The 20,124-nt window shown below is 42.9% G+C and overlaps 1 protein-coding gene across 3 annotated transcripts in view; it reads right to left on the reverse strand.

Annotated features, from left to right (window-relative positions):
* The window catches only part of papola (poly(A) polymerase alpha), a 65,782-nt gene that overhangs the window by 29,555 nt on the left and 16,103 nt on the right, over positions 1-20,124 (reverse strand). For 2 of the 3 annotated variants that reach the window (XR_015080172.1, XM_086002665.1), the window contains exons 2-9: positions 19,891-20,061; positions 12,829-12,895; positions 11,826-11,907; positions 8,640-8,749; positions 8,502-8,555; positions 7,913-8,024; positions 7,277-7,366; positions 5,209-5,347 (exon numbers count right to left, since the gene is read on the reverse strand). Coding sequence is in view for 2 of the 3 variants with exons in the window: in XM_086002665.1 (XP_085858791.1) it covers positions 5,209-5,347; positions 7,277-7,366; positions 7,913-8,024; positions 8,502-8,555; positions 8,640-8,749; positions 11,826-11,907; positions 12,829-12,895; positions 19,891-20,061 (825 nt within the window). In the remaining variant the exon portion in view is untranslated. The remainder of the gene's footprint in view (positions 1-5,208; positions 5,348-7,276; positions 7,367-7,912; positions 8,025-8,501; positions 8,556-8,639; positions 8,750-11,825; positions 11,908-12,828; positions 12,896-19,890; positions 20,062-20,124) is intronic. The other variant, XM_086002666.1, reaches the window with a different exon arrangement.

Here is a 20,124-nt window from a genome sequence, read left to right on the forward strand (position 1 = left end):
ATCCCAGACCGAGTGAGATTGTACAGCATTTCAAATTTAATTCACGGAACAGGAACCCGGGAGAGTCTGTATTGGATTATGTTGCGGTGTTGAGAAAACTGGCACATGATTGCAATTACGGAAACAGTTTGAAAGACATGCTGAGAGATAGGCTGGTTTGCGGAATAATGGATGCTCGAATGCAGAGGAGATTATTGTCCGAGACTGGGCTTACGTATGAAAAAGCGTTGGAACTTGCTCAATTAATAGAGACAGCTAACCGTGATGTACAAGAAATACAAGGTTCAGACTGGTCTACTACAAAGCAAGTTGGAAGTCAGATGGTTGTGCACAAGTTAAATATGGGTCCGAAATCACAACATGAGCATATAAAAGCATGTTATAGATGCAATGGAGATCACCTGGCAAGGGAATGCAGGTTTCTGGAGGAAAAGTGCCACAAGTGTGGGAAAAAAGGACATATAAAACGTGCATGCAGGGCAATAGCCCCTGAAAAGGAATACAAACCTAAAAGGGGGAGAAAAGCAAAACCTAGTAAGAGAAGTGAAAAAACAGGGAGCACATCACATCAGTGGAGAAGCTGAGAAAGAAGACGACGTGTTCATAATGCATAGTTATGGTAGAGGACATTCCTAAAGTGGATCCTATCACTTGGCAACTGATAGTAAATGACACCAAGGTGAACTTTGAGGTAGATACTGGATGTGGCGTAACCATAATGAACAGGGAGGAATATTCAAAATTGTGGAACCGTGCAAAAGTTCCAGAGTTAAAGTCTTGCTCTATGAAGCTTAAAACCTATACCGGTGAACGAGTGGCAACATTGGGTACAGCTATTGTAACTGTGAAACACAGGGACACCGTGGAACAGCTACCTGTAGTTGTAGTATCGGGTTCTGGACCAAACTTGTTAGGTCGGGGCTGGATACGAGACATTAAATTAGATTGGGGAGCAATAAATCAACTAGAGAGAGGCAAACAGTTGTCTTTGCAAGACGTTTTGATTGAACATGAGAATGTGTTCAAGGAAGAACTTGGAACATTTAATGGCCCCCCAGCTAAGATTTATGTCGACAAAGCGGGCAAGTACCATGGGAACGCAGATGCATTGAGCCGTCTTCCACTACCAGGTACACCTATCCGTGCAGCTCCAGAGGACAGAGTTTTGATGTTGGACGACACGGACACGGCAATTGTGACCGCAGAACAAGTAAGGACTTGGACTGGTAAGGATCCAGTACTGTCTAGAGTCCGAGAATATGTAATGAGGGGGTGGCCACAACATCCGGAAGGGGCTGATTTCACACCTTAGTGTCAGGAAGACAGAGCTGAGTGTGCAGGATGGTTGCGTGTTGTGGGGAGCAAGAGTGATTATTCCACAGCCAGCACGAGTCTATCCTAGTGCAACTACATCAGCGTCATCCTGGAGTTTCGCGTATGAAAGCCTTGGCAAGGAGTTACTTGTGGTGGCCAAAGCTAGATGAGGAGATAGAAAATCTTGTCAAGACATGCAGCACTTGTCAAGAACACAGGAAGGCACCAGCAGCGGCTCCACTCCACCCCTGGGAGTGGCTGGATAAACCATGGAGGAGATTACATGTAGATTATGCGGGTCCATTCATGGGAAAGATGTTCCTCATAATCATTAATGCACATTCCAAATGGATGGATGTGTATCCTGTAAATTCTGCTTCATCTACTGTTACTATAGACTGCCTGCGTAGGAGTTTTAGTAATCAAGGGATACCGGAGATCGTAGTAAGTGACAATGCCACGTGTTTTGTGAGTACAGAAACAAAAGAGTTCATGAGAAACAATGGCATAGTGCACATGACTTCAGCTCCATATCATCCGTCTTTAAATGGACTTGCGGAGAGAGCCGTACAAACATTTAAGGAGATGATGAAAAAAAGTGCGGAAGGGAGTTTCACAGCAAAAGGTGTCACGAGTTCTGTTCAGCTACAGACTAACACCTCAATCTACCACAGGACTCTCTCCTGCTGAGTTATTGTTAGGACGTCGACTACGCTCCACTCTTGACCTGGTTCACCCAGATCTAAAAAAGGTGGAAAACCGACAAATCAAACAAAAAGGAGAACCATGACAGAAGGACAAAGAGCCGCAGTGTTGGAGAAGGAGATGCGGTCCTTACCAGAAATTTCAGTTATGGTCCAAAATGGATTCCTGGCGTCAGACTCAATGACCGGTCCAGTTTCATATACGGTCATGTTGGGAACTGGTCAGGTAGTACGCAGACATGTGGATCAGATACTGACCAGACAAAGGGAAATCGAACTGGAGGTTCCAGAGGAAATGTTGGAGGACAAGTTGGTCCCCAGTTATCCAAATGCACTGGTGGTACCAGCACCACGAACAGAGACAGTTATACCTGGACCCCTTCATCAAGAGGAAACCATCGTAGCAGAGTCAGATACTCTGAGTACTGCTTAGGAGCAGCAGGTGGCTCTACCACAACCAAGCAGGGACTTGACTGTAAGACGTTCAACAAGGTCTCACAAGCCGCCAGAGAGATTGATCACGACCTGCTAGATTCGTTCAGGATGGACTATCGTTAAAGGAGTTTCCTTATGGACTTTTTAAGAATGTTGTTAAGAATTGTTGTAACTTGAGGGGGGGGATATAGTAATCTCGGATGTAATGCTTAAGTTATCCACCAGAGGGAGACAAATGCTAAGGGTTTATATTTACTAGTATTAAGGTAAAATTGCATTATGGGTATGATGACTCAGAGGTTCATCCTCCATGTTGGTTTTTTCATGCAGTAGAAATAGAAGTGCATGCCTGCAGCTGTAAGAGCTATGTTCTCTCCTAAACTGTGTAATTAAAAAGATAAGTTTTGGGTTCCTGAAGTCTCACTTATATCAGTTATATTGGACCTACCACTCGGATATAACAGTAACATTTAAAGACCACTTAAGTTACAATGTTTGGATATTACAGCTTAACTTGTACAGGTTATTTAGTCATTTGAAGGCCCTTTTGGACCTCCCAACATAATTTGTGCTGATAGTAACCAATACTCCAGTCCAACCCTGTACTTTTGCCAATTTTCCCAGCTAGTGATCTCAAACAGTTTTAGCTGTACAACTTAAAATCTGTGCGCCCATGCAGTGCTCTCCAGCAGAGCTTTTAGTGAGTCAGCCACTACCCCATCCTGGATTCATCACCACCATAGTATTTTTTTTTTTTTTTAAGAAACAGATGCATACATTTGAGTTTATTGTCCACCATAAGATCCACAAATGAGATACTTTGCTGTAAGTGTTTATGCATTAGTATACATTAAGCATCCCCATGTCCAGCATTTTTAAATAAGAGTCTTGATGAAATTTAGTTTGGATGACTTATTGGTTAAAACAAACAATAAGAAACACTGGGGAGGGCTGAGTCAAGATGTTGATTTTTAACAGCACCAGCAGTTTTCACATGGGTGTCTATGCTCTTATAGGTGAAGACATCAAGCTACAAACGTGGTTTGCCACAGTGCCCATATGTCATTTTTTTTTAAAAACACTTCCACTTTCTATTTTTTGCTTTTGTTTGTCAAACATCATCCACCTCTCTTACCTTTTCCCCTCCTCCCCAGCCCCATTAGCAGTTAAGCCAAGACAAATCTCTGTGGTCACATACTGAAAACAAGAGATTTTTTTTTTTTAAAAACCTGCCTAAGGATAAGTAATCCAAAATTTAAAAACTGTCCTAGCAACAGAAAACTTAAAAAATGAAAATAACATAGGTATTTTTTTTTTTTTTTTTAAATCTGTATTTATTTCTGTAGCTAATTAAGACATCTATTAACCTTACTAATACACACAGTACATTAAATGAATATGGGACATCACTCCCTGCAAATACCATGGGGCCATTTTCATCACACCCAAGAGTTCAAAGTTTAGCAAGCTACATCTCAGTAAGTTAATGTGTGCACTGCTTCCAAACCAAACTGGCACATGACCTTCAATATAGAGAAGTGGGAGGTACATTTTGGTAGGAAGAATAAGGCCACATACTCCTTGGAAATAAGTGTCTAAATGGTGTAGAGGAACAGAGGGATCTGGGGGGTACAGATACACAAATCACTAAAAGTAGCAATGCAGGTTTAAAGGCCATAAAAAAAACAAAGCACTGGGGTTCATTTCTAGAGGGGTTGAATTGAAAAGTAGAGAAGTTATGCTAAACTTGTATAGAACATTGGTTAGGCCACACTTGGCAGTACTGTGAACAGTTCTGGTCTCACTATTTTAAATAGGATAGAGGCGCACTGGAGACAGTGCAAAACAGATTTACTAGAATGATACCAGAAGTGAGAGGTTATACCCATCAGGAAAGATTGAACAGGCTGGGGCTCTTTACTCCTGGAAAAAAGACAGAGGGGTGACCAGATAGAGATCTTTAAGATTATGAAAGGGTTTGATAGGGTAGATGTTTCCACATGTGGGCAAGACCAGAACTAGGGGCCATAAACGTATGATAGTGACTAATAAATCCAATAGAGAATTCAGGAGAAACTTCTTTACCCAGAGTGCGGTTAGGATGTGGAACTCGCTACCACAAGGAGCGGTTGAGGCAAATAGCATAGATGCATTTAAGTGGAAGCTAGATAAGTACATGAGGGAGAATGTTGATGGGGTTAAAGAAGGGTGGGAAGAGGCTCATGTGGAACATAAACACCGGCATGGACCTATTGGGCTATAAATACGTCATAAAACTGTAGGACAGAGACATAGGAAGACACAGAAGTTGGCCATTCAGCCCCTCCAGCCTCATTATCCTTACCTAACAAAAATGTACCGATCTCAAATCTTGAAAATGTTAATTAACCCACCATCCACAGCCTTTTCGGGGAGGAAGATTACCCTTTGTGTGTGATAAAATGTTTTCTGATTTCACACCTAAACTGCCTAGCTCTAATTTTAAGATTATGCCACCTTGTTCACCTTTCCACTAGAGGAAATAGTTTCTCTACACGAACCCTATCGAATCCCGTTATTATTTTATAAACATCTCGGTTAGATCACCCTTCAACCTTCTAAACTTGAAGGGAATAAAAGAAAAGTTTATGCAACATGGCGACAAAAGCCTTTGTACACCCACACAACCACTAGCAGAAGTGAAGTGTAATAAATGTTAGCAAGTCTATGTTGCCACATCACTTTACAAATCAGATCCATAGAAAGCAATACTCACCATTTTGAAAAGACCAAGAAGAACTTGTGTACTAGGGTGGACGCAACAGCATTGGGGTACAGTTGGCACGTTCTTGCCACCAACATGGCCCATGACACACCACCCAGAAAGCCTAGTATGTTTGAGTAAATGTTGTGGCCTGTTTAAAAACACACACATTCCTTTTTAACATGGAGTGATTAAAATATTTTACCCATTACAACACTTAATTTACAATTTAACTTTATAAATTCTGGGACGTTATTGCAACTTCTTTAACCTACATCAGCACCTCTCAAACTTTAGGTAACGCCACAACAGTGGGCATGTAACCTGTAGGGTGCAGAGGGGAGCCCGACTTTCAAACCGAATCTTTCCACATGACAGCACATACAGTGGAAAACAAAGGGGAGTGGGGGGGGAAAGTGTGTTGGAGACAAACAGAAGGGAGGAGAGGCAGGTGAAAGCAGGGATGAAGACAACAAGTTTTGCAGGCATTTTTAAAACTTTTACTGGGATCCAGCTAGTTGGCTGCAAATGGCTTTGACAACTGTTGCTATGGGGGGCCAAAGCAAAGTTGAGAACCACTAACCAAGAATCACACTCTCCAACAGATAATATTACTTTACACCTCCACTAGGTTGGTTCAAACTGCAGAAAGAAGAAACTACTGGGGGAGGGCACAGAGAAACATTTGAGTCACAGATTTTTTTTCCCTCAGGAAGGGTCAAGTGAAAAAATATTGAATACCTGCTGCGGCTTCAGCCTTCCCCACTCTGAAAAAAATTCACTTTATATGTACTACTTACTATGTACTGTGATATATATATTATAGCGCCATTATTTTACAGGTGGAAAAAACACATTTATTCCATGCTTTCAGATAATCTACTCTCACTCTCTTATATATGGCCTGATTCTGGGTCCCACTGTTTGTTCATTAAATCCAGTCATGGACAGCAGCTCCGTTGGTCATCTCCCATATCTGATTTATGAAGGCCAGTTTCCCCAGAGGACTCCAGATGATTAAGTGCTGCGGTCACTCCCTTTTGTGCTTCGGTATCCACATCAATCACATATAGAGACGAGCACTGAGCCTTTAGAACAGTGCCAAAGTCAGTGCTAAAAATCACCCATCAGGATTGGATGTTATTGGTAGTTGGTCAAGCAGCAGAGACTACACAGCCCAGAATTTAGAGAGACTTGGGACTAGCTTTGGAGGAGGTTGTGTGGAAACCCCAGAGTGTCCAACATCTCACAGGCAGCAATCCCATGCAGAACCCTACTCAACGCTCTTTGCTGAAACATTGCCCACTTAGAACGATTTTGTCTGACATGAAGAATCCAACAGCTTGTCCCCAGCTGTATGAACCATTCCAGAACAGTGCCTTTTTGTCCAAGCAGTCATTCATCAAATCAGAAGCTATATGCAGAGTGTCAATAGAGCATTCAGCTGGAGGGCATCACAGCCAAACACAACTCCACCCTCACAGTGCATCCACAAACATGCATTTCCCAGCAGGGATCAGGACAGTTATCAGGGGCAAGAACCTTGGGTAATTGTTTTCTTTCAGGACTGAAGGCAGTGCCCCAGGTGAACTTAGTTAATTCAACACAGGCCAGGGATTGAACCTGATCTATAGCTTAGTTCCACATAGGGCAGTGCATCTACTAACTGAACCCTAACCAGTGCACCATCAGAATGCTCCTTACTTCTGCTTAATACACTAACTGATCCAGGGAGCAGAGCAGCACTTCTATGCCAAACGGAATCCTACGTTCTGTCTGCCGACAGCAATTTAGCCTTGATGTTTCTATAGGCCTGATCACCTTGCATTAACCACACCAAGGTCTTTCAAGCAGACTTCACCGAGTTATGCATAGACATGCATCATGCAAATCAACTAAAGAATGTCCCTTCAAATCCTCTCCACCATCTACAAGGCTCAAGGCAGGATTGTGATGGAATACTCACCACTCACCTGGATGGATGCAGCCACAATAACACTCAAGAAGCTGGACACCATCCAGAGCAGAACATTACTTATTAAAAAAACTCTATTGTAAACAATATTTGTGAAAAACTTACGTTTTGCCCATAATTTAATTGCTCTCAACGTCAGCCTAAAATTTTCAATGTTTGGTACTAAATGTAATATCTCGTCAGTGACTCTGCAACCTGTTCAAACAGGAAAAAAATACACATCAGTTTAGCACTCAGTCCAAAAACTGTGACGCCCATTTGTCTTCAAAGCACGATTTTAAAAAATATCCTATTTTTGGAAAATCTTATTTCTCGGTCACCCACATTGACCGATTTACTTTCAGTGGATGATTGCACACAAGTACTCTGTGCACTGCAGGTCAGTCAACTGCAGCTGTTGCACAACGTTCTGAAACCCAAATGCTTCTACGCGATGCCATTGCAGCTTTTTGCAGAACAGGTGGAGAGAACAAAAAGTAATAAAAGCATCCAACTTGAATTTTACATTAACCAAAGTCCATTTTCTTTACATTGGGACAGTCCCCATTCACCAAGGTCTAAAATATTTAAATGAAAAGTATAAGCAGATTACAATCACACTTTTGCATCCCACTCATCATGCATGACTTTACGTCTCTTTTTTCCTCATTAACCCGTACACATTCTCAGAGTGGCCAAGAGATGAAAGAACAACTTTCCCTCAATTTCGCCAATACGCATTCACAATTGACAGCCACTTACCATTAAGACTTCTAATGCACCTCAGGTCCAAGTTTTTAAGTAGCACATCATCGCGAAGATCCAAATCTTCAGGGATTGTCTGAAGTGCCAATCTTGCAAACAAAATATCAATCTAAAACAGAAGATTTGACACTCTGAACTGGTCACCATTCAGTTACTTTCCGAAAAGATAACCTACATTATGATTCAAATATTAGAAAGTTTGATTTCTTTAGTCTTGAATGCATATATCTAACTAAAACTCTTGTATTCATTTAGATTTAAATCACCACTTTCCTAGAATGCAATAAATCTAAATTTCACAAGAATACAACACTTTGACATAGTACACTTGATTTTAGTCAAATTAATCTTCAGGCATACAAGCCTCTAATAGTATATGGAGTTAACTCATACCAATGTTTCAGTAATACTGATTTCACATTTATGGACTTGAAATATTAATAATTGTAGAATCACACTAGCTATGTGACTATTAGAAGATTATCACCATACAAAAATTACCTTTTTAAATTAAATTACCATATAAAAGAAATCACAAATTTAACTGAAGCATGATGTAAACCACAGTTAATATTTAAGAAAGTACCTCTATACCATCAAAGGATAGTTTAATTACTGGTACAAAAGCTTCTTCAACAGCCTGCAAAATAAACAGATATCGGTCAATAGTGTGTAAATGCAATAAATACCACACACCAAGTAGTACGATATTTACTACACCTACCCGTAAATTCCTCACTTCATCTTGCTGCTTCAGCTTTTCACAGAAAGATGCAAAGAAATCAATTCTTTCAATGTGGCGAGGTGCAACACATAGAGCATCAATATCAGCACCTAAAAGAATAAAGATTTTTGCTTTACCGTGCATACTCATCATGCTTGTTATCCAACAGCTCTACCATTGTGGCTGCATTAGGTACTATCTACAAGAAGGCAACTCACCCGGGTTACTTCAACAACACCTCCTTTCCAATGACCTCTACCACCAAGGAGGATAAAAGCAGCAATGTGGGGGGGTACAATCACCTCCAAATTTCACAATCTGCTGTCCTGGACATATAATCGCTGCTCCTTCATTGTCAATGAGTGAATATTCCGGAATTCCCTCCCTAACACATCATGGGATCAGCATCATCACAAGGAGTGTAGCAATTTCTCAGGGAAACTAGGGGTGGGTAATAAATGGGGCTTTGGGATGAGGATGTGTCATCCACATCCCAAGAACAAATAAAAACACAAGTAGAATTGAGTAATAGAAGTAGCAGCTCCTCTGGAGCTGTCTTATATATCAGGGGTGTCCAATCTTTTACAACAGATGCACATGAACCAATCACTAGGTGGTCAGATTGATTTTTTTTTAAATCAGCAAAGCCCTCCCACACTAAGAATCCCAGCCCCACATAATACAAAGACCACCCCGCTGCCCCCCACCCCACAAACTAAAAGCAAAAGTACAAGCACCTCATATGCAAAAGAAATCCAATCCCTGTGCAGTAAAAAGCTAAACCCTCCCTTCCACTGCTCTTCAGCAATCCAAAAACTCGATCTCACTTACCTTTTTGCTCTTCCTGGCCTGGACAGCTCCCCTACACATCTGTAGTCTAAAAATTAGAGCCAGGCATTTCAGGAATTAAGGAAACACTTCTACATGCAAAAAGGTGGTAGAAGTTTAAAACTCTCTTCCGCAAACGGCAGTTGATGCAGTGTCAATTATTAATTTTAAATCTGAGTTCGATCGATTTTTGTTAACCAAAGTTATTGAGAGATATGGGGCAAAGATATGGAGTTAGGCCACAGATCATCCATGATCTCATTGAATGGCAGAACAGGCTCGAGGGGCTAAAAGACCTACTTCTGTTCCTATTCTTGATGTAGGGTCCAATTTAATCACTCCTGCCTTCCACCTTATCACGGACATTCCCTCCCCCCTTTTCCCTGCCTCTGAACTTGCCTAAAACATTTTACATCTCTAACTTTTTCTAGTTCTGATGAAAGGTTATCGACCTGAAACGTTAGCATCTGTGGAGAGAGAAACAGTTGAGCATTTCCAGCATTTTCTGTTTTTATTTCAGATTTCAAGCTTTTCTATTCTACAGCTTGGTTTGGTCCACCTTAATCTGCTCCCTTGCTATTCTTTCTGCTGCCCCATGACTTGCGAGTGGACCTTTTTTTTTTTAAGCTCTTGAAATTTACTAAGCCTGGAAACTGCTTCCCAATTAGTGCAAAACTCTGCTCCTTCGTTGGTCTAAATGCACCAACTAGGAGGGAGTTTTCTCAATCCTGAACACCTGGGGAGTTTAAACTGCCCAGGACTCATGTAGAACTACAAGCCAGGTTGAAGGAACTCAGGCTGAATCTGATCCATCGGCTGGATTTTGAACACCACTGCTTTAAAGGAAATTTTCTACGCAATCCAAAACTGGGGGTTCTTGTTCCCACTCCTGCCACGCACCCCCCCTCCCCACCACATTAAAAAAGGTACCTAACTGATCGCACCGAGACACTATGGAAGACATGTAACGAAAAGTCATTATCAACAGGCTGGAAATTTAACCAGTACTAGTGGATCGAGTGTGTCTTTGCCGACAGAAAGTCATGACAAAACAAATTTCCCTCAGTGCATTAGCGATGCTGTAGATATAGATATAGGGAGGGATCTGGAGCTTCAGAAATTCCATCTAGTGGTAGAAGTATGCATCTGCAGGTATGTGGGTGACAAAATGGCGTTACCCAAATATATTAATACGATAGCAAAATACTGCGGATGCTGGAAATCCGAAATAACAACAGAAAATGCTGGAAAAACTCAGCAGGCCAGGCAACATCCGTGTAGAGAGAAATAGAGTCAACGTTTCGGGTCGAAACCCTTCTACAGAACTGAGAGTAAAGGCAGGAAATGAAACAGATTAAAAGGCAGTTTGGGGGCTGGGAAATGGGGGAGGGGATGAAAGAAGAGACATTAAGAGATATTCAAGGCGAGACGAGATGGTAATAGGACAGGTCAAGAGACAAACAATGGCTCTAGATGAAGTGTGAAATGCGCTGGCAGAGTGAGAGACAGCTGCCATGTGGGAGAGAGAGGAAAAAAGGAAAAGTCACAAACCAAAAGTGTGGATAAAAAATATATAAAAATATAATAGGGGCCGAGGTTATGATCTGAAATTGTTGAACTCGATATTGAGTCCAGAGGGCTGTAAAGTGCCTAATCGGAAGATGAGGTGCTGTTCCCCGAGCTTACGCTGAGCTTCCGTGGAACAATGCAAGAGGCCGCAGACGGTGAGGTCTGAGTGGGAATGGAGCGGTGAATTGAAATGACAGACGACCGGAAGCTCGGGGTCACCCTTACGGACTGAACGGAGGTGTTCCGCAAAGCGGTCACCCAATCTGCATTTCGTCTCCCCAATGTAGAGGAGACCACATCGTGAGCAGCGAATACAGTATACTAGATTGCAAGTACAAGTAAATCGCTGTTTCACCTTCCGGACTCAATATCGAGTTCAACAGCTTCAGATCATAACCTCGGCCCCTATTATATTTTTATATTTTTTATCCACACTTTTGGTTTGTGCCTTTTCCTTTTTTCCTCTCTCTCCCACTTAGCAGCTGTCTCTCACTGCCAGCGCATTTCACACTTCATTTAGAGCCATTGTTTGTTTCTTTACCTGTCCTATTACCATCTCGTCTCACCTTGAATATCTCTTAATGTCTCTTCTTTCATCCCCTCCCCCATTTCCCAGCTCCCAAACTGCCTTTTGTCTCATTTCCTGCCTCTTTTCTCAGTCCTGACGAAGGGTTTCGACCCAAAACGTTGACTCTATTTCTCTCTCCACGGATGATGCCTGGCCTGCCGAGTTTTTCCAGCATTTTCTGTTGTTATTCCCAAATATATTAATGTATGTATACAACGTACCTTTTGTATGTACTCCTAATCTGTACGAACCAAATGTAAAAATTTTCCCACCAACATTCTCGATTACTGATGGTGGAAGGTTCTGAAAAAAATTTAATTGATTCTGTAAAATAGTTTATCAGCAATTCACATGTTCTTCCATAAAGGAAGAATGAATCTGCATATCTATAGTGCCTTAACAGGTCTCTCGTGATGTCTCAAAATGCTTCACATACATTGAAATGACCCTTGGTAAAAAGGTGAACAAGTCGCTCCCACAAACAGCAACAATGATGAATTATAAATACATTTTAGGCGACGCTAGCTGAAGAAAACGATGGCTAGGAGGTCAAAAGACCTCACTGCTCTTCTCCGATTAGTGCTTTAGAAATGTTAAAGTCCAGCCGAACAGGGAGACAGGTTTCGGTTTGACACCCCATCTGACAATGCAGCACACTCTCAGTACTGTAATGTCAGCCTAGATTATGTGCTCAAGACCTGGAGTGGTGTGTGAACTTGAATCAACAACCTTCCGACTCAGGAGGCGAATTTGCTACCGAATGAGTCAATTAAAGATTATTATAATAAGTGCACACAAGTACACTGTTTTCCCAAACTGTAGTAAAGCTAGGCTTATTCAGTGTTCCAAATTTGAAGGTACACATCGGTGCCATCTCAGTACATTTACAGATTTACAAGAGCTTGCGCTCCTTCGCAAAACTGTAGTTTAATTTAATTCCCTGATCTGTGAATCACCAAACCCTGCTCAAGAATTCAACATAGGACATACTTCAAATATTCTTGCAGCTATTTACACAAAATGAATTTTTAAGTACCCGTTTGCTCTATTCCCGAGCATGGATTTCTAATTTCTTGGGAAGGACCACATACACTTTCCCACTTGATCAAAACAAGCAGTTTCTTCCTGAAACATGGTCATATCTAATCCAAATATATGTTGCAAGTGGCAGCTTATATCATACAGCACTAAATAAACTGAATTTCAATTAAGTATTATCCTTACCTTAATTTCACTGGTATCCCGGATCCACTCTTTAACTAAGCTATTTAGTTTCCCCAGAATTGCAATTCTGCAAGATAAGGAAGCAGTTAAAATAGTCATCACTGAATGTATCAGAGGAAAAAATGTTAATTGGAGAAATTACTTCACCACTCATTTTATTCCCTTTAGTTAGTGGTTTATAATATTTATACAAGTGAACCTACTGTGTGGTCAACTTAAATTTGAATAAAAACAGGAAATGTTGGAAATGCTGATGAAGGGCTACACTCAATATTGCAATCAATCTTTCTCTTTCACATGCTGGCTGACCTATTCAGTATTTGCAGCATTTACTGTTATGTCAGATTTCCAGCATTCATGGCTTTTCATTTTCTCTCAGCTTAATAATGACCAACTGGGAGTAAAACTACAATAAAGTCAGTGCTCCAAATGGAGTTCAAACAGAAAAATAACACTCGGGCTAGAGGCTCCATGCTGGACGGAGTCAGTGACTGTGCAAATTCCCTACAGGTTCACCACTGCAATCACCTTGTGTGACATAAACAAGGCAATTTTGCATATGAGAACAAGCAGATTATTCCCAAAACATGGCCACTTGAACCACTTTCCCATTGTTACACTATGCACAAATCCAATTTAATTGGGTATCTTAAATCATGAAACAGAACGTATTAGATGAAGAATTAAAGAAAGATTAAGGAAGTCAAACTCCTCGCCTTCTTTGAAAAAGCAGAAACATCAAGTTAATCCAATTGGAGTTTACAAAATCTGACAGAATTGATCCAAGCAAATTGTTGCCCATGGCAAATACATGAGGAAACAGGTTAAAAATTAGAAGTTTGTGCAATTTTATTTATTGAAAGAGGTATTTTTTTTAATTCATTCAAGATTTTTTTTTATTTTTTTTATTCACTTATGGGATGTGGGCGTCGCGGGCAAGGCCAGCGTTTATTGCCCATCCCTAGTTGCCCTTGAGATGGTGGTGGTGAGCTACCTTCTTGAACCGCTGCAGTCCGTGTGGTGAAGGTACTCCCACAATGCTGTTAGGTAGGGAGTTCCAGGATTTGACCCAGCGACGATGAAGGATCGGCGATATACTTCTAAGTCAGGATGGTGTGTGACTTGGAGGGGAACTTGAGGTGGTGGTGTTCCCATGCGCCTGCTGCCCTTGTCCTTCTAGGTGGTAGAGGCTGTGGGTTTGGGAAGTGCTGCTGAAGAAGCCTTGGTGAGTTGCTGCAGTGCATCTTGTAAATGGTACACACTGCAGCCACGGTGCGCCAGTGGTGGAGGGAGTGAATGTTTAAGGTGGTGGATGGGGTGCCAATCAAATGGGCTGCTTTGTCCTGGATGGTGTCGAGCTTCTTGAGTGTTGTTGGAGCTGCACTCATCCAGGCAAGTGGAGAGTATTCCAAGACACTCCTTACCTGTGCCTTGTAGATCATGGAAAGGCTTTGGGTGTCAGGAGGTGAGACACTCGCCGCAGAATACCTAGCTTCTGACCTGCTCTTGTTGCCACAGTATTTATGTGGCTGGTCCAGTTAAGTTTCTGGTTAATGGTGACCCCCAGGATGTTGATAGTGGTAATGGTAATGCCATTGCCATTGAATGTCAAGGGGAGGTGGATAGACTCTCGCTTGTTGGAGATAGTCATTGCCCGGCACTTCGGTGGCGTGAATGTTACCTGCCACTTATCAGCCCAAGCCAGAACGTCGTCCAGGTCTTGTTGCATGCGGGCATGGACTGCTTCATTATCTGAGGAGCTGTGAATGGCGCTGAACACTGCAGTCTTCAGCGAACATCCCCATTTCTGACTTTATGTTGGAGGGAAGGTCATTGATGAAGCAGCTGAAGATGGTTGGGCCTAGGACACTGCCCTGAGGAACTCCTGCAGCGATGTCCTGGGGCTGTGGTGATGGACCTTCAACCACCACAACCATCTTCCTTTGTGCTAGGTATGACTCCAGCCTGTGGTGCATTTCCCCCGATTCCCATTGAATTCAGTTTTACTAGGGCTCCTTGATATCAGACTCGGTCGAATGCTGCCTTGATGTCAAGGGCAGTCACTCTCACCTCACCTCTGGAATTCAGCTCCTCTGTCCATGTTTGGACCAAGACTGTAATGAGGTCAGGAGCCGAGTGGTCTTGGCGGAACCCAAACTGGGCATCAGTGAGCAGGTTATTGGTGAGTAAGTGCCGCTTGATAGCACTGTCAATGACACCTTCCATCACTTTGCTGATGATTGAGAGTAGACTGATGGGGAGGTAATTGGCCGGTATCACTACCAAGGCCAGCATTTATTGCCCATCCCTAGAGAACGTGGTGGTGAACCACCTTCTTGAACTGCTGCAATCTGTATAGCAAAGGTACTCCCACTGTGGGGTCCAGGATTTTGACCCAGTGACAATGAAGGTACTGTGATATATGTCCAAGTGAGGACGTGTATGACTTGGAAGCGATAATGTTGCCATGCACCTGCTGCCCTTGACCTTCTAGGCAATTGAGGTTGCAGGTTTGGAAGGTGCTGTTGAAGACATGGCAAGTTGCTGCAGTGTATCCTATAAATAGGATGCACTGCAGCCATGGTGTGTCGGTGTTGGAGGGAGTAGATGTTTAATGAGTCTTACATTTAGTTCTGGACTAAGTTACCAGGGAAAGCCATTGGAGTTTATTTTTTTTATTAGTTCCACAGATGTAGGAGACACTGGCAAGGCCAGCATTTATTGCCCATTCCTAATTGCCCTTGAGAAGGTGGTGGTAAGCCACCTTCTTAAACCGCTGCAGTCCGAGTGCTGAAGGTACTCCCATAGTGCTGTTAGGGAGGGAGTTCCATACTTTTGACCCAGCGACGATGAAGGAACGGCCGATATATTTCTAAGTCAGGATGGTGTGTAACTTGGAGGGGAACTTGCAGGTGATGGTGTTCCCATGCGCCTGCTGCTCTTGCCCTTCTAGTTGGTAGAGGTCATGGGTTTGGGAGGTGCTGCCGAAAAAGCCTTGGCAAGTTGCTGCAGTGCATCTTGTAGATGGTACACACTGCAGCCACGGTGCGCTGGTGGTGGAGGGAGTGAATGTTTAAGGTCGTGGATGGCGTGTCGATCAAGCGGGCTGCTTTGTCCTGGATGGTGTTGCGCATCTCGAGTGTTGTTGGAGCTGCACTCATGCAGGCAAGTGGAGTGTATTCCATCACATTCCTGACTTAGATACATAGATACATAGAAGATAGGAGCAGGAGTAGGCCATTCGGCCCTTCGTGCCTGCTCCGCCATTTAATGAGATCATGGCTGATCCTTTAATTCAGTATCCCGTCCCCGCCTTCTCTCCGTAACCCTTAACCCCTTTTGCCCGTAGAAATATATCTAATTCCCTCTTAAATATATTTAATGAGCTGGCGTACACTGCCCTCTGTGGCAATGAGTTCCACAGGTTCACCACTCTCTGAGTGAAGAAATTCCCCCTCATCTCTGTCCTAAATGGTTTAGCCCTTATCCTTAAATTATGTCCTCTAGTTCTGTTCTCACCCGCCAAGGGAAACATTCCTTCTGCATCCAGTCTGTCTAGACCTGTCAGAATTTTATACACTTCTATGAGGTCCCCTCTCAATCTTCTAAACTCCAGTGTGTACATCCCTAAACTACATAGTCTCTCCTCATAGGTCATTCCCGCCATTCCTGGTATCAGCCTGGTGAATCGCCGCTGCACCCCCTCCATGGCAAGAACATCCTTCCTCAGATGAGGCGACCAAAACTGTACACAGTACTCGAGGTGTGGTCTCACCAGTGCCCTGTACAGCTGCAGCAAGGTATCCCTGTTCCTGTATTCTAACCCTTTTGCTATGAAGGCCAGCATACCGTTTGCCTTCTTGACCGCCTGTTGCACCTGCATGCTCGCCTTCAGTGACTGGTGTACAAGAACACCCAGGTCTCTCTGTACTTCCCCCTCTCCCAATCTATTGCCATTTAAATAATAATTTGCCCTCCCGTTCCTGCACCCAAGGTGGATAACTTCGCACTTGTCCACATTATAGTGCATCTGCCATTTATCCGCCCAATCGCCCAGTCTGTCCAAATCGCTCTGGAGCTTCCTGGTCTCTTCCTCTGAGCCCACCCCACCTCCTAGTTTAGTGTCGTCTGCAAATTTGGAAATGCTGCATCCGACTCCCTGATCCAGGTCATTAATGTAAATTGTGAACAGCTGGGGGCCCAGGACAGATCCCTGTGGTACCCCACTTGTTACTGCCTGCCATTCAGAAAATGAGCCGTTTATTCCAACTCTCTGTTTTCTATCTGACAGCCAGTTCCCTATCCACGCCAAAACTTTCCCCTTTATCCCATGAGCCTCAATTTTCCATGCTAATCTTTTATGTGGGACCTTATCGAAGGCCTTTTGGAAGTCCAGGTACACCACATCTACTGGCTCTCCCCCATCTATTCTACCAGTTACTCCCTCAAAAAATTCCAATAGATTAGTCAAGCACGATTTACCCTTTGTAAATCCATGTTGACTCTGTCCTATCCTGTCCCCATTTGCTAAGTGCTCCGCTATTTCATCCTTAATGATGGACTCCAGCATTTTGCCCACAACTGATGTAAGGCTTACAGGTCTGTAATTACCTGCTTTTTCCCTACCCCCCTTTTTGAATAGTGGGGTAACGTTAGCTACCCTCCAATCCATCGGCACTGTTCCCGAGTCTAATGAATTCTGAAAAATCATCCTTAGTGCATCCGCTATCTCTAGGGCCACCTCCTTCAGTACCCTAGGATGCATGTTATCAGGCCCTGGGGATTTGTCCACCTTCAATCCCTTTAGCTTCCTTAACACCATATCCTTAGAGATATTGATTTGCGTCAGTTCCTCCTTTGCCAATGTCCCTATTTTTCCCGATATCCCAGGGAGGTTTTTTGTGTCTTCCTTCGTAAAGACTGACCCAAAGTATGCATTTAGTTGATCTGCCATTTCCTTATTTCCCATTATATATTCCCCCGTATCTGACTGCAATGGACCAACTTTGGTTTTCACCAGTCTTTTCCTTTTGATATATTTATAAAAGCTTTTGGAGTTAGTTTTTATATTTTCCGCCAGCTTGTTTTCGTAAGCTATTTTGCCCCTCTTGATCATGCCCTTTGCCCTCCTTTGCTCTATCTTAAACTGTTCCCAATCTTCCGCTCTGGCGCTTTTTTTGGCTATTTTATACGCCCTATCTTTGGATTTTATGCTGTCTCTAATTTCCCCTGTTATCCACGGTTGAGTCACCTTTTTAGATTTCCTTTTATGCCAGATTGGTATAAACAATTTTTGCAATTTTGTCATTCTATCTTTAAATGTTTGCCATTGTTTATCTACCTCCAGTCCTCTCAGGAACGTTGTCCAATCAGACCTACTCAGTTCCCGTCTCATGGCATCATAATTCCCCTTGTTTAAATTCAGGACCTTAGTCTCTGAGTCAATTTCTTCGCTCTCCACTTGTGCCCTGTAGATGGGGGAAAAGCTTTGGGGAGTCAAGAGGTGAGACGCTCACCGCAGAATACCCAGCCTCTGACCGGCTCTTGTAGCCACAGTATTTATGTGGCTGGTCCAGTTAAGTTTCTGGTCAGCAGTGACTCCCAGGATGTTGGTGGTGGGGATTCAGCGATTCTAATGCCGTTGAATGTCAAGGGGCGGTGGTTAGACTCTCGCTTGTTGGAGAGAGTCATTGCCTGGCGTGAATGTTACTTGCCACTTATCATCCAGGTGCATGCGGGCATGTACTGCTTAGTTATCTGAGGAGTTGGGAATGAAACTGAACACTGTGCAATCATCAGCGAACATCCCCACTTCTGAACTTATGATGGAGGGAAGGTCATTGATGAAGCAGCTGAAGATGGTTGTGCCTAGGACAATGCCCTGAAGAACTCCTTCAGCAACATCTTGGGGCCGAGATGATTGACCTCCAACAACCACAACCATCTTCCTTTGTGCTAGGTATGACTCCAGTCAGTGGAGAGATTTCCCCCGGATTCCCATTGACTCCAATTTTACTAGGGCCTCTTGATACCATACTCAGTCAAATGCTGCCTTGATGTCAAGGGCAGTCACTCACCTCACCTCTGGAATTCAGCTCTTTTGTCCATGTTTGGACCAAGGCTGTAATGAGGTCCGGAGCAGGGTGGTCCTGGCGGAACCCAAACTGAGCATCAGTGAGCAGGTTATTGGTGAGTAAGTGCCGCTTGATAGCACTGTCAACGACACCTTCCATCACTTTGCTAATGATTGAGAGTAGACTGATGGGGCAGTAATTAGCCGGATTGGATTTGTCCTGTTTTTTGTGGCCAGGACATACATGGATAGTTTTCCACATTGTCGGGTAGATGCCAGTGTTGTAGCTATACTGGAACAGCTTGGCTAGAGGCACAGCTAGTTCTGGAGTGATTTTTTAGTGCATTGAAATTGAGAAATGAATGTGTTGCTCCAAGGAGGGATTAAGGATATGGTAAAAAGGTGGATACATAGGGTTGATATCTGAAAGCGAGATGAACACAATGGGCCAAATGGCCGTTCCCTCTTTTTAAACATTTTTATGCATGCACAGAAGCTAGAAAATTAAGATCAGATGTTCTCTGGAGAATGACCCACAGCCAATGGCCAGTTAGTGCTGATGATGAAGGATGTGAGCAGAGCAAGACTTTAAACACAGCAAAGTTGGAAACAGTCACTTGCCACAGAGGTGGGAAATTCTTAAAGGAATTACACCCCAGGTGAATGTTTCTTTTCCACACAATCCCCCAATCCCAAAAGAGACAGTAAATTACCATGTTTGTATGCAGAGATTGAAAATGTATTATGGTCAAAAAATTGACTAGAGCCCTGGGCATACATTTCTGGGAGGAGGGAGTCATGCCCCTTCCCTGATCTGCACAAATGTGCATGCAAAATATACACCATCTAAAGCAAGTTAGTCAACGATTAAATAAAATAAAAACTTCACTGATAATCAGAACATCTGGAAAAGCAAAGGCTATCTAAAACTAGATTTACAATGAGGCTGAATAGATGGCCTATTATTGTAAGATTCTGCTAAGATTTACCTGTGCTGCAGCTCCTCCTCCTCTTCAAAGACTCCAAAAGGTTTCAGTGCTTCAATAAGTTTCTGAGTAAGCACATAATCATTTTCTTTTGGCAAAGCCAAACTAATTGGAGATGTAATACCATAATGTTTGTGTGTTTGGGGCTGCAGAGATCCTTGATTTGCAGCAGGGCTGTGGAACAAAACAGCAAAAATATAAAACTATACAGCAATTAAATAACTCTGCAACAACATT

The sequence above is a fragment of the Somniosus microcephalus genome, chromosome 12, assembly GCF_052327205.1.
Source record: "Somniosus microcephalus isolate GS21.2 chromosome 12, FLI_Smic_1.0, whole genome shotgun sequence".
Taxonomy (NCBI): domain Eukaryota; kingdom Metazoa; phylum Chordata; class Chondrichthyes; order Squaliformes; family Somniosidae; genus Somniosus; species Somniosus microcephalus.